General features: G+C 53.7%; 1 protein-coding gene across 1 annotated transcript; it reads right to left on the reverse strand.

Annotated features, from left to right (window-relative positions):
• Positions 1-8,419: 8,419 nt before the first annotated feature.
• Positions 8,420-26,552, reverse strand: NDUFA11 (NADH:ubiquinone oxidoreductase subunit A11). The gene is made up of 4 exons (XM_060232750.1): positions 26,358-26,552; positions 17,410-17,502; positions 15,471-15,593; positions 8,420-8,875 (listed from the first exon to the last, which is right to left on the reverse strand). Exons 1-4 carry the CDS (start codon positions 26,437-26,439, stop codon positions 8,766-8,768), a joined length of 408 nt encoding a protein of 135 aa, XP_060088733.1. The 5' UTR covers positions 26,440-26,552; the 3' UTR covers positions 8,420-8,765.
• Between the last annotated feature and the right edge of the window lie 44 nt (positions 26,553-26,596).

The raw sequence follows: 26,596 nt of genomic DNA on the forward strand, positions 1-26,596 counted from the left end.
CACACCTCCGCTGGCCTGGGCTCCACGGACACGCTGCCCGTTGCCCTCCAGAGGCTGCCTAGAGAAAGCGGCCCCCCTCTTGCCAGATCCTCCACCCAAGGAAACAGATGCCGCCAGCCCCAGAGCCCCTCCCGAGACCCCCTCCCCGATGCCAAAGGGACCCACCTGGAGGAGCAGCTGGGCTCTGCCAGTCTCCTTCTTGCTTTCGGTGCCAAAAGCCAGCCGAGATTCTACTTAAAGGTGCGGAGGGGGAGGAGGGGGGGGAAGGAGGAGGAGGAGATGCCGGAGGTGGAGGGGGGGGGCACTCCAGCACCTGCCAGCATCAGAGCAGGAAGAGTTAACCCACTCAGTGCCAGCACAGCAGCAGGAGGGAGGGAGGGGAGGGCTAGCCAGACATGGAATCTCTGGCTCCCACACCCAGGAGGGACACCTTTAGACCCCACCCTTCCTGCAAACAGTAGTGGACCCGCTCCCCCTTTTATCCTTACAGGCAAGGACTCCGCACTCCCCAAGAGAGGAGAAGGAAGGCTTTCTCCTCTGCAAGGAGGCCCTGCCCGGTCTACGGCTCTGACGGCAGGGTCTCCCCAATCCAGACGAGCAGAAGAGACGCCCAGCGCACAGAGGGTCCCTGGCGGTGCCATCTCCAGCGGAAGCCACCCAGGAGAGCTGGAAGGCCGCTGCCACCAGGCTGAGGGGCACCAGAACATATATATGAACATACGAAGCTGCCTTATACTGAATCAGACCCTCGGTCCATCAAAGTCAGTATTGTCTACTCAGACTGGCAGCGGCTCTCCAGGGTCTCAAGCGGAGGTTTTTCACACCTTTTTGCCTGGACCCTTTTTTGGAGATGCCAGGGATTGAACCTGGGACCTTCTGCTTACCAAGCAGATGCTCTACCACTGAGCCACCGTCCCTCCCCTCACCAAGGCCTGACCCTTCTCAGAAGAGCCCAGCTGGAGCTGGCCGAGCAGCCAACAGAGACAGAGAGCGGGCCTCTGCCCACACAGGCGAAGAGCACCCCCCCAAGGGTAAGGTAAGGTAAGGTAAAATTTTATTTGTATCCCGCCCTCCCCGCCTAGGCAGGCTCAGGGCGGCTAACAACATCTCATACATATACAATAATAAATATAAAAACTTTAAATTTAACGATAAAACTTAAATTTAACATCATTTAAAAACCAGTTAATGTATTTAAAAATTCATAATTTAAATTAATCTGGCAGCAATGGTGGCGTTCTGACGCTAGTTCTGCCGATTTGATTAGTCTCCCTCCTGCTTCTCTTTCAGCCCCCCAGCTTCCCAAGAGGCCTATGCCGTTTGTCTGCTGAGGAGCCTGATTCACACAGAGACCAGAGTGAGGAACAAGCTGGGTTCGATTCCTCGCTCGGCCGAGGCTAGCTAGTCACGGACACTCCACCTGACCCGCTTCTCAGGCTTGTTGTGAGGGAACCAGGGAGGAGAGAAGAAGGGGGTCGGCCATTTTGGGTCAGCAAGGATCACATCCCCGCCTTCAGCCAGACACCCTGAGGGCTTTTAGCCCCAACTGCCCGGTGGAACGTGCGTGGACACCAGCGGTCTATCTTCAAGCGACGCGTGCCGGGGAAGGATCTCCCCTTCCTCTGGAAGCCCTGCTGAGCAATCGCTACCCAAGACCCTCCTCTCTGAAGCCTCTCCAAAGCAGAACCAGGCAGTGCTGATAAAGACTCAGCCCCAGTGCCCAGCATGTGCCCCCCTGCCAACCACCATCCCCGCGGAAAGAGCCGCGTGAGAAGAATTGGAAGGGACTGAAATGCCACCGGTCACGTGGGCACACCTACATGTTCCCCACTGCTGGGAGGCAGAGAAAGCCCCCCCCCCGCCTTCTGCAGCGGGCCCTGAGCACAGCTCATGCATGGAGCTCCCCCGGCCCACGAGCGCAGGCAGCCAGTCCAGCATCTCCCCGCCGGGACTGTGGACTGCCCTGGAATGTGGGGGTTCTATGCAGGCAAGCACAGGCTGACTGCCAGCACTGGCTCTTCCACTAGGCATTTGCCTAGGGCGCTAGCCCTAGAGGGGCCCCCAACTTTTTGTTTCAAAAAAATTCCTTCCCCTCCCCGCCCTGAATTGCTGCTGTCTTCCCCCACCCCGTTGCCACCGCTTCTCACTGCCTCCTTCCCCTCCCTCCCCTGAATCGCAGCTGCCTTCCGCCCCTTGCCGCTTCTTCCCACCTCCTTCCCCTCTCCGAATCGCTGCTGTCGTCCCCCCACGTTGCCACCGCAATGGGAGAGTGGGGGGTGGGCAGCAGGGCAGCCTGGGCTGGCCCTGCTCACAGCCGCTGCTGGCACTTAAAGGCACGTGAGCCAGTGGCCGCCGGTGCTTCCTGTGGCAGGGAGTTCCATCAGCTACTTATTTGCTGCGTGAAACAGGGCTGGCCTGCCTGCCTTTTGGCCATCCGAAGCCGCTGTCGAGCCATCCTATTTTGGGTTGCCCTTTCCTAGGCCTACCAGTCCCTTTCATCTGCGCTGCGCGCGCATAAGACCAGGACTGCGCCCAGCCTTCCAAGAAGGCCTCCCCACAAGAGCATCCCCACACAGTCAGTTGCTGATAACCCCATAGCTTGGCGCTGGCTGGGCCCCACCTCTGCCTCGGGCTGAGTCAGCACTTTCATCTAGCACTTCGGCTCCAAGATAGCGTTTCCCAGGGGTCGTTTTGTTGAAAAATAGCTGTTGGAGCACATTAGCATACCTAATTAGTATATGCCCCCCCCCCAGCCAAAAGCAACCGGACACGAGAAAGGAGAGCCCCGGGCGAGTGAGGCCTGCCCGGGCGAGTGAGGCCTGCGGTCGCCCAGTGCTCTCCTGGGCTGCGCCCCCACCAACTAAAAGCCACCAGACACAAGAAAGGAGAGCCTCGGGCGAGTGAGGCCTGCTTGGGCAGGCTGCAGTCGCTCAGTGCTCTCCTGGGCTGCCCCCCCACCAACCAAAAGCGACCTGACACAAGAAAGGGGAGCCCTGGGCGAGTGAGGCCTGCTTGGGCAAGCTGTGCTTGCTCAGTGCTCTCCTGGGCTGCCCTCCCCCAGCCAAAAGCGACTGGACACAAGAAAGGGGAGCCCCAGGCGAGCAAAGCCTTCTTGGGCTGGCTAGAGATCCAGCAAGGCCAAGCAGACCTCACTCACCTGGAGCTGCTGGGCCGCTCCCCCTCCTACAGTCAAAAGGCTGGCAAGCCACCTGCCACCCAAAATCACATAGGAAGTGGAGAAAGGGTGGCATGGGCTTTTCCAGGGGTTCATGAGGGCTGCTGGGGGTGTGGGTGGCTGGCTGCCCGCTCTCCTAATCCAGGGATTGTTATGCAGCTGCACCTCCTATTCAATGGAGGAGGAGGAAAGGCGTCAGAAAGGTTCCTCCGGAGCTGTGCTCCTGTGAGCTCCTGCTGAATTCCGAGGCCTGGCGTTTCCCCTCCAGTTGCTGGGACTCCACACCCGTGTGAGGATTCTGGGCTCTCACATGCATCCCTTGACACCCATGCGCACTGAACCCCGGCTGCAACACCGGCTCCCACTCAGCCAGTCTGGAGAGACCCCACCTGGGCTCCTCCAAAGTCCCCCTGGTCCCTGCCCTGGAGGAGAGAAGCCCCGCTGCCAAACCCCACCCCCCAAAATGATCTCCTCTGATCTCAGAAGCTCAGCAGGGCCGACTGGCGAGGCCTTAGAGGGGGAGACCTCCCAGGATTCCAGGAGGCAGCAAGCCATCAGCTTCCCCCCCCCACAACACACAATTATTTGTGGGCCAGTTCAGCAGCAGTGCCGGATTGAACCCTGTGGAGGCCCCTAGGCAGTCAAATTATCTCAGGGGCCCCCTTGCAAATTATCTCACCGTCGAAGTCCCCACTCCGCCGCTTGCGGCCCTCACTGCAGCCTGCAGGTTCCTTCTCAAAAGCCCTCTTGCCAAAGCTGCAAGGGAGAGGCAAACTTGGCGATGACACCAGCAGCAAGTGGGGCAAAGAGTGGCCTCAGTGGCTGGCTGTGCATGCAGGCTGGGAGGGCTGCAAGCGGGGAAGGGGGAGCCGGGTGGGGCCCCTAAAGGGGTGGGGCCCCATAGGCCAGTGTATAGTTGGCCTAATGGTTCATCCAGCCCTGCTCAGCAGCTCCAACCTCAAAGCCCCCTGCCAAGGGGAGCCATCTTGGGCTGCAAGAGAAGAGGCTCTCTTTTCTTTGTGGGGGCAGTATTTGTGAGTTTCCTGCATTGTGCAGGGGGTTGGACTAGATGGCCCTGGAGGTCCCTTCCAACTCTATGATTCTAACTTCCTGACTGTTAGAGCGATTCCTCAGTGGAACAGACTTCCTCTTTGGGGATGGTGGGCTCTCCTTCCTTGGAGGTTTTTAAGCAGAGGCTAGATGATCACCTGACAGCAATGAAGATCCTGAGAATTTAGGTGGAGGTGTTTGTGAGTTTCCTGCATTGTGCAGGGGGTTGGACTAGATGACCCTGGAGGTCCCTTCCAACTCTAGGGTTCTATGATTCTCCTTCCTTGGAGGTTTTTGAGCAGAGGCTAGATGGCCACCTGACAGCAATGAAGATCGTATGAATTTAGGGGGAGGCGTTTGTGAGTTTCCTGCATTGTGCAGGGGGTTGGACTAGATGACCCTGGGGATCCCTTCCAACTCTAGGATTCTATGACAGCAATGAGGATCCTGTGAATTTAGGGGGAGGTCCTTGTGAGTTTCCTGCATTGTGCAGGGGGTTGGACTAGATAACCCTGGAGGTTCCTCCAACTCTAGGATTCTATGACAGCAATGAAGATCCTGTGGATTTAGGGGGAGGTCCTTGAGAGTTCCCTGCCTTGTGCAGGGGGTTGGACTAGATGACCCTGGAGGTCCCTTCCAACTCTATGGTTCTATGATTCTCCTTCCTTGGAGGTTTTTGAGCAGAGGCTAGATGGCCATCTGACAGCAATGAAGATCGTACGAATTTAGGGGGAGGCGTTTGTGAGTTTCCTGCATTCTGCAGGGGGTTGGACTAGATGACCCTGGAGGTCCCTTCCAACTCTAGGATTCTATGACAGCAATGAAGATCCTGTGGATTTAGGGGGAGGCGAGTTCCCTGCCTTGTGCAGGGGGTTGGACTAGATGACCCTGGAGGTCCCTTCCAACTCTAGGGTTCTGAGGCAGCCTGGACTCCAGGAGCGCCTGGGGTGCCCCCCACCCCTCCTCCTCCCACGGCTGCGCCCAGGATCGCCCCCAGGCAGGCAGGCAGGCCAGAGCCCGCCCAGGTGCCCTGCGGGGGAGGGGGTTGCCTCTGCCCAGCCCTGCCCTCCTGCCAGGCGCTCCCGCTTTGCCCCAGAAGCTGCCCCCCGGCGGGGAAAGCGCGGGGCCGCCCGCCACAGCCGCGGGAGCGCCACAGCCCCGACCCTCCCCGCGCGCGCCCCCTGCCCGGCCCGGCGGTCGCCTGCACTCACGCATCCCGCCCGGCCCCGGGGAGACTGCTGCTGCTGCTGCAAAGCGCCCGCCTGCCGCCGCCAAGCTCCGGGAAGGAAGGAAGGAAAGAAGGAGGAGGGGGACGCGCGGGCGTGGGGGCGAGGCGCGCAACCGGCGGCCAGCGCAGCGCCGGGGGTAGGATGGCGGGAGCGAGGGAGGGAAGGAGGCCAGCCGCCGCCACCCCCCTCCCCGAGAGGCGCGCGCGCTCTCCCGCCCTCCCTGCAGCAGCCGCCCCCGTCGGGCCGGGGGGCGCCGCTCCTGCAAGACGCCAAGAGCCCCCCCAGGCGGGCCAGACTTGCAGCAGCGCGGGGGGCTGCGGCCTTCTTGGCCCGAGGGGGCCCCCCCGGGAAGGGATCTCTGGGCAGGGGGCGCCTCCTCCCTTCCCCAAAGGGGCGGCGGGGAAGCCGGAGGACCGGGGGGAGGGGGGGGGGGGGCTGCGCGGCCAGGCCAGCTTGGAGGGGGGGGCAGGGGCGTAACGAGGATTTTAAACGTGTGGCTTTTCAAAAAGTCCGGGGGGCGCCCTTTCCCGTCCCCTGCGGGCCTTGCTGCTTTTCATAAGCTTCCTTCTGGCCAAAAGAGGGGGCACGGCCTGCGCCCCGGTGGCCCCCCTGCAAGTCAGGGGGCGGTGCCCCCGCAAGCCCCCCCCCCGGGGGCTACAGGCCTGGGTCTGAAGCAGCAGGACGAAGTGGGAGACCTTGAAGACCCCCCACCCACCCCTTCCCCTCGTTTCGTCCTGGGGCGGGGGGGGGAGACCCCCACTCCAATCAGTTTCCCCGAGGAACCCGGTGCGCGCCCCCCCCCCCCCCCAAGAAGGCAGAAGAAAACATTTCTTTGAAGAAACCGAAGGGGGCTGTTGAGCCGGCAAAGTTGAGCTCTCCCCCCCCCCTTCCCGGGGCATGTGCAAAGTGCCCGCCGCGCCGTCACCCACCCCAGGCAAGCAGGCACCTTCCGGGCCCAGCGGAGCACCGACGGCCGCGCCCCTCTCTCTCCCGCCCGCACCGCTGGCCTCCCCGCAGCTCGGCTCCCTCCACGTGTCGAGGAGAGCGCCACGTGGAGCGCCGCCTCCGGGCCTCTCTCTCTCGGCCTGCCTGACCTACCTCGCAGGGCTGGCGGGGAGGCCGCGCGGAGCTCCGCCAGCGAGAGCCCAGAATGGTGCGCCCGGGAGGGAGGAAGCCGCAGCCGCTGATCCCCAGCCAGGACCTCCCTCCCCACGCAGCTGCCGCCGGATCCCTCTCAGGGCACCGAATGGCGATTTGAACCCATCACCCGCTCCCACGCCGGCTGCGGCAGTGGGAAACCTTCAGGAGCCCGCTGGCGTCTCCGGGAAGCAGGGGAGAGTTTCAGCTTTCCCTTCCTTCGATCCGAGCGGGCAGCCGTGTTGGTCTGAAGCAGCTGAACAAAGCGGGAGTCAAGTGGCGCCTTAAAGACCAACCCGGTTTTATGGAGAACGGCAGCTTTGGTGTGCTCTCTCAGCACGCTTCATCAGACGAGGAATCCAGCACAGACTGGATTTGGGGAGGGACGGTGGCTCAGTGTTAGAGCATCTGCTTGGGAAGCAGGAGGTCCCAGGTTCAATCCCCACTGGCATCTCCAACTCTAAAGGGTCCAAGCAAATAGGCGGGAGAAACCTCAGCTGGAGACCTTGGAGAGCGGCTGCCAGTCTGAGTAGACAATTCTGACTTTGATCCACCCAGGGGGCTCCGATTCAATATAAGGCAGCTTCAGATGTTCATGACTGCTGGATTCCTCATCTGATGAAGTGTGCTTAGAGAGCGCACGAAAGCTTACGTTCCCAATAAAAATTGGTCTTAAAGGTGCCACTTGACTCCTGCTTCCCTTCCTTGTTTGTAAATCCCGCTCCGAGAAACCCAGACCACCGGTTGCTCCCTGCGGGGTCCCACCCGTGTCCCCTGTGGCCCCGATGCCCTCCAGAGTGAGCCTTGCAGCCTTCCTTCCACAAGCGCCTCCTTTCCCGGCGGGAGCTGAAAGGCACCTTCAAGACAGGAAGTGTCCACGGCCAAGCACCCGCTTCTTCCGTGGCAACCCACTTCTACGCAGGAGATGCCTGCAGACCGCATCCACGGAACTCCCAAGGACTGGCATTTCTGTCCCCCCGCCCCCAGTGATGCCCCACCTGCTCAAACGATTCCCCCAATTCATCAGCCTCCAGGTACCTTCCTAGACAGGTACGCGCAGAAACAAGCCCTGCTACATTCCAGACACCCTCTCCCAAGAAGGGGGAGCTACCTGGGGAAGGAGCGGCACGCCTCCCCCCGCCCCCCCTCCCGCGAGCTGCATGCAGGGAGAAATAAACGGGGTTTCTCGGCTGCTTCCCCGCAGGACGTGCGTTTTGACTCCTCAAAGTCACAGTGACTTCTAGGCCTCGTCCCGCCGGAGAGCCTGACCTCCCAGCGTCAGGTTGTCTTAATTGGGGATGAAGCCCAAAATAGATGCCAGCTGCCACAAGAGCGGCCCGCTTCCAGAAGCTAGGGTGAGAAAAGGGTTTCCCCCGCCGTTCTGAGTTACATTCGGCCTCTCCAGCGGCCCCGCTGGAGACACGGAGCGGCAGGCCTCCAAAGCGTGTCACGGTGCCCCCTTTTTCAAGGCTGGTGGAAACAAAGGCTTCAAAGCCAGGATTGTGTTCTGAGATTTGGGGCAGGGCAGCCCCGCTTGCCAGTCACGGTTTTTGCAGGACCCACAAGCGATATTCTCCAGCACCAGGCCGGCAACTCTCAGAAAACAACCCGGGAACAACCCAGAACCCCCCTTTTGGCCTTTGCCAAGGCACCCATCCCCCCAGAGGGAACGCAAACCAGGCCCTTGACGAAACTAGTTCTCATGTGCTTCAGTCAGGTTGAACAAACAAGTGAGAGAGCAGCCTTTCTTTCTTGATCACCTCTTGGCCCTCTCCCACCCACCCACCCCTCAAAACCCCACCACCCCCTTTTGGCATTTCAAAAAAGCTTTTAGTTTTTAAAGATTTTAATCACCTGCCCTAGAAGCACAAAAGGTCTAGAAGCCTCAATTAGCCGATCCAGACATGGATGCGGCTTGCTGGGAATCGACCCAGCCGTTCTGCCCGCCCACCCACCCCGGCTCCAGCAGCTTCACTTTGGAGGGATGAAGGACTCGAGGTGGCGGGCTCTTTATTTGCACTGAAGTTTCCATCATCACAAAGACCAGTCTTAATTGCACACCAGCGCCAGCCGTCCGGGCAGGGAGCAGCCAGGGAGCAGCCTCTCCACATGCTCCATCTTCCGTGGACGGGGCTGGGGCACACAGCGTGACTTTTCTTGGGGAAGCTCCGGGCTTACATTTTGGGAGGGAAAATCTGCCAGCCCTCCACCCTGGCCATTTTAGTAAATGCACCCACGAGGCCGAGGCCGAGACACGCCGCTGTGCCGGTGGAAGCGCTGTGAGCTGAAAAAGAGAAAAAGGAGAGGTCAGAACTAGCATCACAGGGACAGGACTCCTTCCCCGTTTTCCTGTCATCTTTCGTGAGCCGGTCTGGTGTAGTGGTTACGTGCACGGACTCTTATCTGGGAGAACCAGGTTTGATTCCCCACTCCTCCACTGGAATGCAGCTGCTGGAATGGCCTTGGGTCAGCCAGGGCTCTCTTATCTGGGAGAACCGGGTTTGATTCCCCACTCCTCCACTTGCACCTGCTGGAATGGCCTTGGGTCAGCCATAGCTCTTGCAGGAGTTGTCCTTGAAAGGGCAGCTTCTGTCAGAGCTCTCTCAGCCCCACCCACCTCACAGGGTGTCTGTTGTGGAGGAAAGAGATAAAGGAGATTGTAAGCTGCTCTGAGACTCTGTCCTTGAAAAGGCAGCTGCTGTGAGAGCCCTCTCAGCCCCACCCACCTCACAGGGTGTCTGTTGTAGGGGGAGTAGGAGATTGTAAGCCGCTCTGAGTCTGATTCAGAGAGAAGGGCGGGGTATAAATCTGCAGTCTTCTTTACGTGCATTCATTATTGGCAGAGCTTTTTATGTAGCAGGAGCTCCTTTGCATATTAGGCCACACACCCCTAATGTAGCCGGTCGTCCAAGAGCTTACACAGTAGGCCCTGTAGAAAAGGAAAGGTCCCCTGTGCAAGCACCAGTCGTTTCCGTCTCTGGGGTGACGTTGCTTTCACACTGTTTTCACAGCAGACTTTTTTTTTTTTACGGGGTAGTTTGCCATTGCCTTCCCCAGACCTCTACACTTCCACCCTCCCCCCCACCCCCAGCAAGCTGGGGACTCATTTTACCGACCTCGGAAGTATGGAAGGCTGAGTCAACCTTGAGCAAGCTACCTGAAAACCCAGCTTCTGCCGGGGATCGAACTCAGGTCGTGAGCAGAGCTTAGGACTGCAGTACTGCAGCTGTAACACTCTGCGCCACGGGGCTCTTACAAGAAGCCCAAAATAGATGCCAAAACAGATGCCTGTAAGAGCCCTGTGAACTCCAGGAGGATTGGCTACCTCAGGGGGGGTGCGGCCTAACATGCAAAGGAATTCCTGCTGCAAAAAAGAGCCCTTGATATTGGCAATTGGTTCTGTTCCCAGTGCCGTTCATTTTGAAAAGAAGTTTTTCTGGCTACTGCTTCTTGGCTTCGCATCTTACAGGGAGGCCATTTCCCAGGACTCTTTGCCCAAGGGCCTCTGGCCCACCAAGGCCCAAACAGACAGGAGAAAGGGCCCAGCTCCTGTAGGCTCTTCTAGGCCAAACAACACCCAAGCGTCTTGGGGCACCTCTTTTTAATTACCCTAGCAAAGTTAAGAAACGGGAGCTTCCTTTTTAGTCTGAAAATGAGGTCGCAACTCGAAAATGGAGCATTCTTTTTATGGGGGGAAAGAGAGCAGTCCCAGGGATCCATTCTGTCTAGTCAAAGGAGCTTCTTCCCCCCCCCCTCCAACACAAGAGCCAGAGCGGAGCCCCCCCTCCCCATCAGAACGGATCTGCGGAGCCTGACCTGGAAGCCGCATTTTCTAGCACAAACCAAACAGCCGGTGAGGTTGCGGCTATTTAACGAGCTCTTGTTCTGCCTTTCGGCTAGAAAGGTTAAAAACCAGAAGCCGAGCATAAGACGACTTGCAAAGCAGAACGCGACGCACCAAGCGAGAGGCGTCAAGATGGCAGCGTCTCATCGGAGGGGCAGAAGGGCCAGAGCGCCACGGCGTTGCAGGCAAACTCCCTTGCCCCCACCCCCATAACCCCTCCGCTTGCTGTCAGCGTTAATTTTTTATTTATTAGTGACTTATTACTTTAGTTTTCTGTTCCGCCCTCTCCGCAAGTGGATTCAGGGCAGCTAACAGCACAGCTAGGAAAGACAGAAGGCCAAAGAAGAAGGGGACGGCAGAAGAGATGGCTGGAAAGCGTTACTGATGTAACAAACACGAATTTGAGCGGACTTCGGAGGAGGGTGGAAGACAAGGGGGTCTGGCGTGACTTGGTCCAGGGGGTCGCAAAGAGTCGGACTCGACTGTGCGACTGAACAACAAAAACAGTCAATCAAAACACAATTTAAAATTACAAATTGTGATTTACAAATTACTCCTTTTTGTATAGTTTAAAATTCTGCAAAACTCCCTTTTCCAAACATTTTTATTCTACTGTAACAACCGTGCCTAAATGTTTGAGTACTTTGTACATCGGATTCGAATGGATTGGCTTCTTAAATTGTTTTTTATTAGTTATGTACTGTAATAATAAATAATCTGAATATGAAACAATAAAATTAACGATTAAAGTACATTTCGTGGTGGTACTCAAAGTTCAGAATAGGCGGGATCATCACTTTCTTTCTTCTGACAGCGACCCCTTGTGGTGGATATAATGCCTCACAAATGATGCAACTTGGTAGTGTAGAGCAGCGGTCCCAAACCCTTTTGGCACCACGGACCGGTTTTGTGGAAGACAATTTTTCCAGGGACTGGGCGATGTTTTCGGGATGATGCAACTGTGCACATTATTTTTATTAGCTTAGTGTGGTGGTTAAGTTTGCAGACTCTTATCTGGGAGAACCGGGTTTGATTCCCCACTCCTCCACTTGCACCTGCTGGAATGGCCTTGGGTCAGTCATAGTTCTCCCGAGAGTTGTCCTTGGAAGGGCAGCTGCCGTGAGAGCTCTCTCAGCCCCACCCACCTCACATGGTGTCTGTCGTGGGGGAGGAAGGGAAAGGAGATTGTAGGCTGCTCTGAGACTATGTCCTTGAAAGGGCAGCTGCTGTGAGAGCCCACTCAGCCCCACCCACCTCACAGGGTGTCTGTTGTGGGGGAGGAAGGGAAAGGAGATTGTAGGCTGCTCTGAGACTCAGAAATTTGGAGTGGAGGGCAGGATGTAAATATTACTACTACTATATTGTAATATATAATGAAATAATTATACAACTCATGGCCCGGTTGCTAACAGGACATGGACCGGTACAGGTCCACAGCCCATGGTTTGGGGACCCCTGGTGTAGAGTGGCAATCCTCTCCTGTTAGATATTAAAGGCCCGTCGAAACAATTCAGTTTTGCAGGCCCTGCGGAACTGGGAGAGGTGCCACAGATCCCTTATGGCCTCCGGGAGGGCGTTCCACATTGTTGGTGCTGCCACTGAGAAGGCCGTCGCTCGTGTGGAGCACACTCTGGCCTCCCTTGGTCTGGGAACAGACAACAGATTTAAGAGGCACCGTTCAGTCTCTCCAGACACCGAGGCCGTGCGCGTGCCCCCTGCCCTTCATTTTATCCTGAAAACAACCCTGTGAGATAGTCCGGCACTGAGGAAGACTGGCCCAAGATCACAGCGAACTCTTTCCCTCAGCAAAAGGGGTGCAGCACCCTCACCCCGAGGACCCAGCCCGACTCAGGAGAGCAGCAGGACGTTCTCCTTTCTGGATGGGCCTCTGAAGTTGGGGGCACCGGGAACTTACCCAATCCGTTATTGGTTATTAGCCAGGAGCGCTAAGTGGAGACTCTGCGCTCAGAGGAATTATACCTCACTTCTACCACGTGCTAAAGCAGGGGCGGGGAACCTCCATCCCAAGGGCCATACACGGCCCTCAAGGTCTCTTGGTGTGGCCCTCGGGGATTGCTGGGCCGAACCGAGCCATGCGGCAGCCTCTCTGGGGCCTGGCTGGCCAGCAAGGATCATGGGGCCCAGCCACGCTGTGCAGCAGCCTCCCCAGGGCCAGGCAGGGATCATAGGGCCCCGATGTACTGTGCAGCAGCCTCCCTGGGGCCTGGCTGGCTGTTCGGCCAGAATTGCTGCAGGGCCTGGAAAAGTTACTGTCCCAGTTCAGTTTGCACTTGATTATCTCAGATGGTGTGACCTAATATGCTAATGAGTGCGTGACTTAATATGCTAATATTAGGGGATGTGGTCTAATATGCTACTGAGTTCCTGCTGGGCTTTCCCCCCCTGGGCCTATGCATTTGCCTAGCACAGCAGGCTGGGTGTGTGTGTGTGTGTGTGTGTGTGTGTGCGCCCGCGCCAGATTAGGCTCTCCCCACATGACTTCAAATAGAAAAACAATTATTTGCATTAATTTTGCTGGCCTGAAATCATTCTCCCTCGGCGGAGCACTGTTTTTTTAAGTTGATAATTTTGCGTGGTCCACGAATGATGTTATAAATATCCATATTTCCATAGTTTCACACACGTTCGTAGCAGCTAAATTCGCAATTGCCCTGGTTTGGAAGCAACAAACTCCTCCTTCGAGACAGGCATGGTGGCTGAAATCGTGGGATTATTTTGTCTTAGATAAGCTCGCCTATGATTTGGATCCTCGTTGCTCCTCCCAAACCGCTTCCCTAGACTTTATGTGCAAATGGCGTCCCTTTATTGATAAAGGACAGCAGGAACCCTAATGACTCATGCCATGCTATTTTGATGTCATGTCAACTAATGTCGTAATTAGCCTTTAATAGCTAAGGTTGTATGTTTCCATTTCCCTATTTTATATTGGTGCATGCTACACATCTGTTGATGTCTCATCACTATTGTACCTTGAACTTTATATTAATAAAGCTTTTCAAAATTTTTTTTAAAAAAATCCATATGGCCCTTGGCAGAAAAAGGGTTCCCCACCCCTGTGCTAAAGGGAAGGTCTGACCTCAGTGCTCTAGCGAGGGCCTCCAGCACACAAGTCACTGGTGGATTTGGGATTTTAGCTATTCGGGACACTCTCCGTCCGCCTTTCTCCCATCAGGAAACAGGGCTCTAGACCCAGTGGGCAGAACGGAGCGGGCCCAGAAGAGAGCAACGAGGACGGCCACGGGCCTGGAGACTAAGCCCTAGGAGGAAAGCCTTGGGAACTTTCACTCTGGAGAAGAGGACGTTGGGAGGGGAACAGAATCACTCTCTTGAAGTATCTGAAAAGCTGTCGCTTAAGAGGAGAGCAGGGAGCTTTCCATTTTGGCAGGAGAGGACTCACAACGATGGGTTTAAACAAAGGGGAGAACGTACCAGCTGGACAGTAGGTTTTGGGGTGGGTTTTTTGACAGTAAAAGAAGTTCAGCATTGTAATCAGCTGCCTCAGGAGGTGGTGAACTCCCCCCTCGCTGGGAGCCTTCAAGCAGCAGCCAGATGAACACAGATGAGGGCTGCTTTAAGGCTGATCCTGCACTAAGCAAAATGGCCTGCATGAGCCCTGCCGACTCTATGATTCTAGACGGACTTTCAGACTTGGTCTAGCAAATGCCTCTTAATTTAATTTTTCAATTTATACCTCGCCCTATCCTGCAAAAAAGGTAAAGGCAGTCCCCTGCGCAAGCACCAGTCGTTTCTGACTCTGGGCTGACGTTCCTTTCACAACGTTTTCACGGCGGACTTTTTACGGGGTGGTTGGCCATTGCCTTCCCCAGTCTTTTACACTTCCCCCCAGCAAGCTGGGGACTCATTTGACCGACCTCGGAAGGATGGACGGCTGAGTTAACCTGGAGCTGGCTACCTGAAGCAGCTTCCGCTTTTTTACAGGGTGATTTGCCATTGCCTTCCCCAATCTTTTACACTTCCCCCCAGCAAGCTGGGGACTCATTTGACCGACCTCAGAAGGATGGAAGGCTGAGTCAACCTGGAGCCGGCTACCTGAAGCAGCTTCCGCTTTTTTACAGGGTGGTTTGCCATTGCCTTCCCCGGTCCTCTACACTTTCCCCCCAGCAAGCTGGGGACTCATTTGACCGACCTCGGAAGGATGGATGGCTGAGTCGACCTGGAGCCGGCTACCTGAACTGGGATCGAACTCAGGTTGTGAGCAGATAGTTTGGACTGCAGTACTGCGGCTTTACCACTCTGCGCCATGGGTTAAGAGCCCCGTGGGGCAAAGTGGTAAAGCTGCAGTACTGCAGTCCTAAGCTCTGCTCACAACCTGAGTTCGATCCTGGCGGAAGCTGGGTTCAGGTAGCCAGCTCGAGGCTGACTCAGCCTTCCATCCTTCTGAGGTCGATCAAATGAGTCCCCAGTGTAGGGGGAAAGTGTAGAGGACTGGGGAAGGCAATGGCAAACCACCCCATAAAAAGTCTGCCATGAAAATGCTGTGAGAGCCACGTCACCCCAGAGTCGGAAACGACCTGTGCTTGCACGGGGAACTACCTTTATCCTTTTTTTGCTATCCCGCAAGCAGGCTATGGGCGGCTTACATTAAAACCTTACAGAAACATGAAACAACCCACATCCAGACTAGACAATATCATGATTACAGAATCTGCAGAATTATCAAAGCAAGTTCATACAGGAACAAGAATTCCTTCCACCTCAGGCTGCTTGGGGCTCTGCTGGTTAAAGCCGGCACATGAATTGGGGCCCCCCAAAACAGAATGACACTTGGCAAAAGATCTTGGCGGATTCGCAGCCAAATCTGCTCGCTTTCTCCTAGCTGGAAGCCAGGAGGCCGTTCCGTCAACCAGCAGGAGCCGTGCCATCAGCCTGGGCTTTTTCAGGGCCTGGACAAGTGTGGCAAGGCTGTGCGGGCGCAGAGCAGGGGTGTGGCCTGCAAGGTCAAAGAGCAGGGCCCTCTGCTCCATCGGCAGCTCCTTCGGCCGCTCAGACTGACCTCTGGCTCCGAGGATGATGCCGGTCGAGCAGCCGCCGATGAAGTAGTTCACGGGGTCATCCGGCGCATCTCGGATCTGTGCGCTGAGGCACGCGGTCACCCCAAAGACGGCTCCTAGAGTAGCTGCAAAAAAAGACCCAAACAGGGCAGGTGTTATTTCCTCAGGGCGGGAGGAAGCCAGAGCAGGCTTGTGTCCCGTTCCGTCCTCCTCTGCAGGCTCCGAGCCAGAGGAAATGCAAGCCTGGCAGAAACACCGACACCCGCAAAAGGCACATCGGTGCTTATTCAGAAAGGCAGGCCCCCAAGACTGGGTATCACCGTGCCCCCTGCGCACTTGGAAGGACCACAATCCTTGCTAACATTTAGGACTAAAGCAGGGGTCGCTTTGTAGAAAAACAGGTGGTGGAGCTCATCCAGGGATTGTTCTGCAGCTGCACCTCCTATTCAATGGACAAGGCGGAGGGGAGGAAGAGGGGGGAACCCTCAGAAAGGTTCAGGAGCTGCGCTCTTCTGAGCTCCTGCTGAATCCGAGGTCTGGGCTGAAGACTAGGACATTTTAAAACGCCAGCCTTTCAGGTTTCTTATTTGAAATGAAAACAACAATGTATTTTCTCAGCTGTGGTTTTGCAGCGCAGCCCACAAATCCACCTCAGGGGGGGGAAGACCCAGGGGATCAGCAGAAGCACTTCCTCGCTTGCCCCTGGAACTAAAAGGGAATGCGCGCCTCCTGGGAAGTGTTCCATTTCTCTACTCCCAGGCATCCCAATAACCAACAGGCACACGATTGCCCTCTTGGTGTCTTCAGTCTCCAGCTTTGAACTGGGGGGGGGGCGCTGCCCAAGACCTCCAGCTCCCCCTCCCTCTTCTCCCCTCCTGAGAAATGGGGATAATTTCATGCTTAATATCGGCCCACAACTTGCTGTGAGAATTATATCAGGGTCGCAGAGACGGGGTGGTTCTGGCTATGAGGCTGGATCGACGCATGCGGCCAAAGCAGGGGGTGGAGTGGGGCATGCCGCTGGGGAATGCGGCGAACAAGGAATCATTCAGTAAACCCTAATTTGATTTACATCTAAGAGGTGTGATTAATGGAAAGGAAAGGAAAGGTCCCCCGTGCAAGCAGCAGTCGTTTCCGACTCTGGGGTGACGTTGCTTTCACAGAGTTTTCACGGCAGACTTTTTACGGGGTGGTTTGCCATTGCCTTCCCCAGTCCTCTACACTTCTCCCCCCCCCCCCCCCCAGCAAGCTGGGGACTCCTTTGACCGACCTCGGAAGGATGGAAAGCTGAGTCAACCTCGAGCCGGCTACCTGAATCCAGCTTCCGCTGGGATCAAACTCAGGTCGTGAGCAGAGAGTTCAAATCACAGTACTGCAGTGCTGCTGCTTTACCACTCTGTGCCACGATGATTAATGGAAAGGAAAAGGAAAGGTCCCCCGTGCAAGCACCAGTCGTTTCTGACTCTGGGGTGACGTTGCTTTCACAACGTTTTCACGGCAGACTTTTTACGGGGTGGTTTGCCATTGCCTTCCCCAGTCTTTTACACTTCCCCCCCCCCCCCCCCAGCAAGCTGGGGACTCATTTGACCGACTTCGGAAGGATGGAAGGCTGAGTCAACCTTGGGCCGGCTACCTGAACCAGCTTTTGCTGGGATAGAACTCAGGTCATGAGCAGAGAGTTCAGACCACAGTACTGCAGTACTGCTGCTTTACCACTCTGCGCCACGGGGCCGCTGTGATTAATGAGGGCTGACCAAATTAAAGCAAAGCATGAAAATACTCCAGCCATGATAACATGGCAAAATCAGAATAGAAGGGTATGAATACGTAAGAAATGCAATCGTGGCAAGACGCAGCTCTTGACACGGGGTCACTCAGAGCGGAGATCCAAGTCTGTGTCTCCTCCAACCCCTTCCCCAAAGCAGCCAGTGTGGGATTTACCCATTGTGACGGTAGCTGTCGTGGCCCTCTGGACCGCCTGCAGAGCTGTGTCCGGCGGGAACACAATGATGTGGTAAGTTGAACCGAGCAAACCTACAGGAAGGGAGAAGAAATCAGCTTCTTTAACAAAAGGGGGAAAAGGCTAGACCAGGGGTGGCCAAACTTGCTTAATGTAAGAGCCACACGGAATAAGCATCAGATGTTTGAGAGCCGCAAGGGAGGGGGGAAAGGGAAGGGAGGGAGCAAGGAAGGAAAATCGATGGGGAGGGAGAAGTGGAAAGAAAGCAACTTTAAATGCTTTCTTCAAGCTGCCGGCTGGCTTGGCTTGGAGAAGTGATTTAAGGAGACAAATGCCTTCTTCCAAGCTGGCCAATGGGGTGGTGGGGGCTTTGAGAGCCACACAAGATAGATAGATAGATAGATAGATAGATAGATAGATAGATAGATAGATAGATAGATAGATAGATATAGATAGATAGATTAGATAGATAGATAGATAGATAGATAGATAGATAGATAGATAGATAGATAGATAGATAGATAGATAAATTTATTGTCATTGTTCTCAAAAAAGAAAATGAGAGCAACGAAATGAGGTGCTCTTCCACAAACATACTAACACATCAACACCCCCCAAAAAAGGACATATACATAGACCATTTAAATGCATCTGAAAACAAATAACCATTCATAACCCTGCATTTAGCCTAACCACGGCACTTGGGTAGAAGCTGCCCTTGAATCTATTTGTCTTAGCCTTCCACACTCTATATCGTCTACCTGACGGTAAGATCTCAAATAGCAAGTGGCCCGGATGTGAAGGGTCCCTTAAGATCATTTGTATCTTCCTTTTACATCCCATATTATACAGATCCACCAATGAGGGGAGAGAGCATCCACAAATCTTCTGTGCTCTCACCATCACTCTTTGGAGCACCCTTCTCTCTGCTTCTGTGAAAAGCAATATGTGGAAAAGCAATGCGTGGCTCCCGAGCCCCAGTTTGGCCACCCTTGGGCTGCTAGACCAAAGAACCAGAGCCCTTATAACTTGAAAATAAGGCATGTAAACTTTGTGGCCACGAAGATAGATTCAGGAAGGTAGCCGGGTTGATCTGAACTGGCAGAACATAGCATAAGTCCAGCTGCACACCCTGAAGACCAACGAATTTTTATTCTGCGTATCGGCGTTCGTGGGCACTGTTTTATACCCAGAATCAAACTCTGTTGGTCTTAAAGCTGCTATTGGGCTCAAACGTTGTTTTGTGCCCACGAATAAAAGTCTTTTGCATTTGTCTTGGACCGGTGTTTCAAAGCGCTTCCCATAGATTCTCTTGCTGTAATCTTTACGTCAGCCTGCCAAGGGAAGCCAGAATGATACCTCAGATGGAAACCAGGTCCTAGCCCTGACTCTCCCCTCTCCTTCTGCAAGTCACTCCTGCAAAGGCTGCTTCGTGCTGGAATACAGAAGGGGGAGGGGGGTGGACATCCTTTCTGAACTAGCTGCAAAGTCCGCAGCTTGTTAATTGGAAGCTGCTTCCACATGGAGATGATTCACAGAATCATAAAGTTGGAAGGGACCTCCAGGGTCCTCTAGTCCCACCCCCTGCACAATGCAGGAAACTCACAAACCCCTCCCCCTACATTCACAGGATCTTCATTGCTGTCATAGAATCCTAGAATTGGAGGGACCTCCAGGGTCATCTAGTCCAACCCCCCCGCACAAGGCAGGAAACTCACAAAGACCTCCCCCTAAATTCACAGGATCTTCATCGCTGCCAGATGGCCATCCAGCCTCTGTTTAAAAACCTCCAAGGAAGGAGAGCCCACCACCTCCTGAGGAAGAAGCCTGTTCCACTGAGGAACTGCTCTAATTGTCAGGAAGTACTTCCTAATGTTGAGCCAGAAACTCTTTTGATTTCAACCCATTGGTTCCAGTCCAACCTTCTGGGGCCACAGAAAACAATTCCACCCCATCCTCTATAAGACAGCCCTTCAAGGACATGAAGATGGTGATCCTATCACCTCTCAGCTGCCTCCTCTCCAGGCTAAACATGCCCAGCTCCCTCAACCTTTCTTCATAGGACTTGGTCTTCATAAGAACATAGAATCATTGAACCATAGAGTTGGAAGGGACCTCCACGGTCACCTAGTCCAAATCCCTGCACAATGTAGGAAACTCACAAACACCCCCCCGCCAAAATCCACAGGATCTTCATTGCTGTCAGATGGCCATATAGCCTCTGTTTAAAAACCTCCAAGGAAGGAGAGTCCACCACCTCCCAAGGAAGCCTGTTCCACTGAGGAATCGCTCTAACGGTCAGGAAGTTCTTCCTAATGTTGAGTCGGAAACTCTTTTGATTTAATTTCAACTCGCTGGTTCTGGTCCGACCTTCTGAGGCCACAATTCCACACCATCCTCTATATGACAGCCCTTCAAGTACTTGAAGATGGTGATCATAGAATCCTAGAGTTGGAAGGGACCTACAGAATCATCTAGTCCAACCCCCTACACACCGCAGAAAACTCACAAATCCCTCCCCCTAAATCCACAGGATCCTTATTGCTGTCAGATGGCCATCTAGCCTCTGTTTAAAAACCTTAAAGGCCGATTCTGCCTCTCTGCCAGCAACTCTGTTTCCTGACAACAAGAAAGAACAAAGCCTATTGGAGAGCAGTCCCTTTTATCCAAGGCACTGCCTGCCACCAATCTATCAAAATTTCACTGTCAAAACCAGGGCTGGCCAAAGCTGTTTAAGAAGAAGAAGATATTGGATTTATATCCCGCCCTCCACTCCGAAGAGTCTCAAAGCGGCTCACAATCTCCTTTACCTTCCTCCCCCACAACAGACACCCTGTGAGGTAGATGAAGATACTGGATTTATATCCCGCCCTCCACTCCGAAGAGTCTCAGAGCGGCCTACAATCTCCTCTCCCTTCCTCCCCCACAACAGACACCCTGTGAGGTGGGTGGGGCTGGAGAGGGCTCTCACAGCAGCTGCCCTTTCAAGGACAACCTCTGCCAGAGCGATGGCTGACCCAAGGCCATTCCAGCAGGTGCAAGTGGAGGAGTGGGGAATCAAACCCAGTTCTCCTACATAAGAGTCCGCACACTTAACCACTACACCAAACTGGCTCTTAGCATAAGAGCCACAAAAAGTAAACATCCACTGTTTGAGAGCCACAAGACAGGGAGGAAAGAAGGAAGGCAAATAGACGGGGAGGGGAAAGACGGAGGGAAAGGTGGATAGAAAGTGACTTTAAATGCCTATTCCAAGCTGCCGATTAGTGAGAAATGCCTTCTCCAAGGCAGCTGAAGGGGCAGCAGGGGCTTCGAGCCCACACAATATGTGTGAAAGAGCCACGTGTGGCTCCTGAGCCACAGTTTGGCCACTCCCGGTCAAGACCAATAACAGCTACTGAATATCAATATCAGTGGCAATGGATTACCCTTTGAAGATCATCGACCGAGGCCACAATGGGTATTTTGGCCCTGAATCCTAGCTTGAATCCAGGCTGAAATAGGCCAAGGGCAGAGTTTTCATCCAAATACTGCCACGTCTCATTCACTCACTTTGCCCCCAAATGAGAGATTCAATGTAGGTTGCTCATTGCCCACGTCCCACTTACCAAAACAGGACTTCTTCAAAAGAGGTCAGATCCCAGATTCCGTCATCCCCTGCAAGATGACGCTGGGGGCATTTCCACTTTCCAATGGCCTGGCTGGAACATTTTTGCAACCCAAACCCTCCATCAACATCACTGAGGGAGACCAACCTAAATAATCCAGACAACACCGACAAGGAGTCACTGTCCCTTCCCCAAACTAAACTACCCTCAAACTAAAAAGGTCAAGGTAGTCCCCTGTGCAAGCAGCAGTCGTTTCCGACTCAGGGGTGACTTTCACAACGTTTCCGACTCAGGGGTTACTTTCACAACGTTTTCACAGCAGACTTTTTACAGGGTGGTTTGCCATTGCCTTCCCCAGTCCTCTCCGCTTTCCCCCCAGCAAGCTGGGTACTTGTTTTACCGACCTCTGAAGGATGGAAGGCTGAGTCAACCTGGAGCCGGCTACCTGAACCCAGCTTCCGCCAGGATCAAACTCAGGTCGTGAGCAGAGGGCTCCGACTGCAGTACTGCAGCTTTACCACTCTGCGCCACGGGGCTCTCGAACTGGCATGATCTAAATGAGAGAGAATTCACTGGAAAATAATCAAACAAAAATCATTACTCCAACCTTGACCTAGATAGCTGCCCAAGGCAATCCCAGTCTCGTCAGATCTCAGAAGCTCAGCAGGGCCGACCCTGGCTGGTACTTGGATGGGAGACCTCCAGAGAACACCAGGGTCGGGAGGCTAAAGCAGGCTGTAACAAACCACTTCTCGGAATGTTCTTCATGCCCCAGTAGGGGTCGCTGGAGGTCATCATGACTTGCAAGCATGGGTAGAGATATAAAATTTCCAGAAATTTTGAAGCTCGGAAAAAAAAACCCAGGTTTTTTACTGGGTTTTTTTTTTTTGGGAAAAAAACCCGGAAATTTTTGGAAAAATTGAAAAAAAATGCTACATTAGCACTAATTTTTTCCTTTTCCACATTGAAAGTCATTCTGTTACTTTAGGAACATAAAATATGACAACGGACAATTTCACTTGGCATGCAATTATCACAACTGGCTTATTAAAAATATAGCATATCCAAACAATTATTACAAACAGAATTCACTTTTTAAATATTTGTAATTGTAACAAATGGAGCAACAATCCCCTGAACTCTTTTACTGTTTTCCCATTGCCTTCACCAGTCTTTTATGCTTCCCCCCCCCCCCCCCCCCGGCAAGCTGGATACTCATTTGACCGACTTCGGAAGGATGGAAGGCTGAGTCAACCTGGAGCTGGCTACCTGAACCCAGCTTCCTCCGGGATCAAACTCAAGTCGTCTTAAAATATTTTATCCATCATGTTAAAATAAAACGTTCGATAATCAATTTTTTTTGTTTCTTTTTTCAATTTTTTGGAACCCCCCCCCCCCCAAAAAAAAGACTTCAGGAAAAAAAACAGAAAAAACCCGTTTTTTCCCCCTGAATTTTTTCGGGCCGTCACATCTCTAGGCATGGGGACACTAGAAACCCAAGAACTCTGCATCCGCAGATCAGGTTTGAAAACGAAACCAACCGAGTCAAATCAGAGTTAAATTTACTACAACTTAAAAAAACCCAAAAACAGCAAAAAGCCCACGGGCAGCGAACATTTGTGGGGTGGAAATTTAAATCCTACTATGCAGCAGTGTGAGCAGAGAGACTTTTTCCTCTAAAAGGAATAGAAAAGAGCAAGAGTCCAGTTGTGCCTTAAAGGCTTAGCAAAATTTGTGGCAGGGAGAGGAGCTTTTGTGTTTGGGGAGGGACGGTGGCTCAGTGGTAGAGCATCTGCTTGGGAAGCAGAAGGTCCCAGGTTCAATCCCCGGCATCTCCAAAAAAGGGTCCAGGCAAAGAGGTGTGAAAAACCTCAGCTTGAGACCCTGGAGAGCAGGGAAGGGACGGTGGCTCAGTGGTAGAGCATCTGCCTGGGAAGCAGAAGGTCCCAGGTTCAATCCCCGGCATCTCCAAAAAAGGGTCCAGGCAAATAGGTGTGAAAAGCCTCCGCTTGAGACCCTGCAGAGCCGCTGCCAGTCTGAGAACACAATACTGACTTTGATGGACCGAGGGTCTGATTCAGTATAAGGCAGCTTCATATGTTCATATGTCCCTGCTCAGCCCTTTGGATGCCTCTGAAGAAGCGAGCCCTACCTCCCAAGCGCTCCTCCCCAGTCACAATTGTTGCACACTTCTTCAGACGAGGAATGCGGTACAGTAAGCGGAGCTACATCTAGCTAATGGGGTTTAGAATGCAAAGTGCTATTGGATTCTAACTTTGTACCACTTTGCATTCTAAACCCCACCAGCTAAGTCTATGTAGCGCTGCTCACTTGTACCTCACTCCTCGTCTGGAGAAGCGAAATCAACCCAGACTGTTCCCTAGAAGGTCAGATGCTGAAGCTGAAGCTCAAATCCTTTGGCCACCCAATGAGAAGGGAGCACTTACTGGAGAAGACCCTGATGCTGGGAAAGACAGGAGGCCAAAGAAGAAGGGGATGCAAAAGAGGAGATGGCTGGACAGCGTTACTGATGTAACTAACACGAATTTGAGCAGACTTCAGAGGATGGTGGAAGACAGGAGGGCCTGACGTGACTTTGTCCAGCGGGTCGCAAAGAGTCGGACTCGACTGTGCGACTGAACAACAAAAGGCACACGAAAGCTTACATTTCCGAATAAAACTTTGTGGGTCTTAAAGGTGCTCCTGGACTCCTGCCTTATTCAGGTTGATGTTGATGGGAGGACTTGGGGCTGCAAACATGAGGACGAGCGAAGGTGCTCGTGGCAGAGGGAGGGAGCGCGGAAAGCCTCTAAGATCAGGCGGGAGTCCCGCAACAGGCCCTCCCTTCCCTTCCCTTCCCTTGGGGATCAGCCCACTTCCCACACAGCGGGGGCTCTGGCACTGCAGGTGTCTCCCTTGACGAGGGCTGCCAATCCCCAGGTGGGTGTGTGAATAAAAAAAAACCCGCTGAGACACCATACATTTTAAACAACGAGACAGTGTAATGTGGAGGTCAGTGGTGTCCTGAAAGAGCTTGCACACAGAACTTCAAATAGAAGAGCATGTAGCAAAAAACAAAAACAGAACACAGTTCAAATGCAGTCTTTCCAATCACAAAGGAGTGGCAATAGTCCAGAATTTAGTTCATAGAACTAAAGGAAGCCCTTCCAAAGATGTCTGTTCTAGATATCAAGATGTTTCATCCGTCTTTCTTCAGTTTGGAGGCTTATTTATCACTGGAGCCCAGTTTTTACAATACATTCACAGGAGACCAACAAGGTTCAGGACATGTCTGTAAGATTTCCAAGACTGCTTTTGAATTGTTTTCTGTTTATGTTTTTTTGCTACATGCTCTTCTATTTGAAGTTCTACGTGCAAGTTTTGTCATTACACCACTGACCTCTACATTACACTGTCTCGTTGTTTAAAATTTATGGTGTCTCTTAGTGGTTTTTATTTACACAGCTGTGCAGTAAGATCCTATAGTTTTGCTATAATCCCCAGGTGGGGGCAGGGGATCCCCCAGTTTGGAGACCCTCCCCCCTCGCTTCAGGGTCATCAGAAAGCGGGGGGGGGGGGATGTCTGTTGGGCATTATTCCCTATGGAGATCGATTCTCATAGGGTATAATGGAGAATTGATTGTTGGGTATCTGGGGCTCTTTTTTTAGTTAGAGGCACCAAATGTTCAGTACAGCATCTGGTAGCTCTCCTCAAAACACCCTCCATGTTTCAAAAGGATTGGACCTGGGGGTCCACTGCTATGAGCCCCCAAAGAAGGTGCCCCCATCCATCATGATTTCCAATAGAGGGAAAGCATTTCAAAGGTGACAGTCCCTTTCAATGTGATGGCCAGAACTACCTTTAGAGTACAATTATGCTTGTCACAACCTTGCTCCCGGCTCCGCCCCCAAAGTCTCCCGGCTCCGCCCCCAAAGTCCCCTGGCTCCACCCACAAAGTCCCCAGGTATTTCTTGAATTGGACTTGGCAACCCTATTTCCAATGGAGGGAAGTTATTTAAAAGGTGTGATGGCCAGGCCTCCCTTTGGAGTTCAATGATACTTCTCACAACCTTGCTCCTGGCTCCACCCTCAGTCCCCTGGCTCCACCCCCAAAGCCCCCAGATATTTCTTGAATTGGACTTGGCAACCCTACTTCCAATGGAGGGAAGTTGTTTAAAAGGTGTGATGGCCAGAACTCCTTTTGGGGTTCAATGATACTTGTCACACCCTTGCTCCTGGCTCCACCCCCAAAGCCCCCAGATATTTCTTGAATCGGACTTGGCAACCCTATTTCCAATGGAGGGAAGTTGTTTAAAAGGTGTGATGGCCAGAACTCCTTTTGGGGTTCAATGATACTTGTCACACCCTTGCTCCTGGCTCCACCCCCAAAGCCCCCAGATATTTCTTGAATCGGACTTGGCAACCCTATTTCCAATGGAGGGAAGTTGTTTAAAAGGTGTGATGGCCAGGCCTCCCTTTGGAGTTCAATGATGCTTGTCACACCCTTGCTCCTGGCTCCACCCCCAAAGCCCCCAGATATTTCTTGAATCGGACTTGGCAACCCTATTTCCAATGGAGGGAAGTTATTTAAAAGGTGTGATGGCCAGGCCTCCCTTTGGAGTTCAATGATACTTCTCACAACCTTGCTCCTGGCTCCACCCTCAGTCCCCTGGCTCCACCCCCAAAGCCCCCAGATATTTCTTGAATTGGACTTGGCAACCCTACTTCCAATGGAGGGAAGTTGTTTAAAAGGTGTGATGGCCAGAACTCCTTTTGGGGTTCAATGATACTTGTCACACCCTTGCTCCTGGCTCCACCCCCAAAGCCCCCAGATATTTCTTGAATCGGACTTGGCAACCCTATTTCCAATGGAGGGAAGTTGTTTAAAAGGTGTGATGGCCAGAACTCCTTTTGGGGTTCAATGATACTTGTCACACCCTTGCTCCTGGCTCCACCCCCAAAGCCCCCAGATATTTCTTGAATCGGACTTGGCAACCCTATTTCCAATGGAGGGAAGTTGTTTAAAAGGTGTGATGGCCAGGCCTCCCTTTGGAGTTCAATGATGCTTGTCACACCCTTGCTCCTGGCTCCACCCCAGAGTCTCCTGGTCCCACCCCCAAAGTCTCCTGGCTCCACCCCCAGAGCCCCCAGCTATTTCTTGAATTGGACTTGGCAAGCCTAAGGTAAAGACATAGCGCAGGGGGTTGGACTAGATGACCTTGGAGGTCCCTTCCCACTCTATGAGCCTAAGAGAGGGGAGGGAGCGGCCTCCTTCTTCCCCAGGCCTGGTTCCCGCCCCTCGTTCCTCCCCTCCCCTCACCGAGGCCTGCGCCGAGGCGTCCCAAGAGCCAGGCCTTGCGCGGGCAGTCGGTGCCCTCCGGGATGTCCCAGTAGCCGGACATGGCAACGGCAGCGCCACTTCCAAGATCCCGCGAGACTTGGGCGGCAGCGAGAGCGAGACGGGGGCGCGGCTGAGGGCTGGCCAATGGGGGCGTCGCGCGGGGAGGCAGGAAGGAAGTGCGCGAGGGAGGCGGGGCTTCCGCCGGAAGGGAGCCTCCC

This window comes from Heteronotia binoei, chromosome 2, assembly GCF_032191835.1.
Source record: "Heteronotia binoei isolate CCM8104 ecotype False Entrance Well chromosome 2, APGP_CSIRO_Hbin_v1, whole genome shotgun sequence".
NCBI classification, from domain to species: Eukaryota; Metazoa; Chordata; class Lepidosauria; order Squamata; family Gekkonidae; genus Heteronotia; species Heteronotia binoei.

Excerpts from the sequence above, each read along its gene's own strand:
- NDUFA11 (XM_060232750.1), bottom strand. The coding sequence starts at position 26,439 with ATGTCCGGCTACTGGGACATCCCGGAGGGCACCGACTGCCCGCGCAAG. Across the intron at positions 15,594-17,409 it reads GACAGCTACCGTCACAATGG|CTACTCTAGGAGCCGTCTTT; the intron begins GTAAATCCCACA and ends CTTTTTTTGCAG. Across the intron at positions 8,876-15,470 it reads CATCATCCTCGGAGCCAGAG|CTCACAGCGCTTCCACCGGC; the intron begins GTCAGTCTGAGC and ends TCTCTTTTTCAG.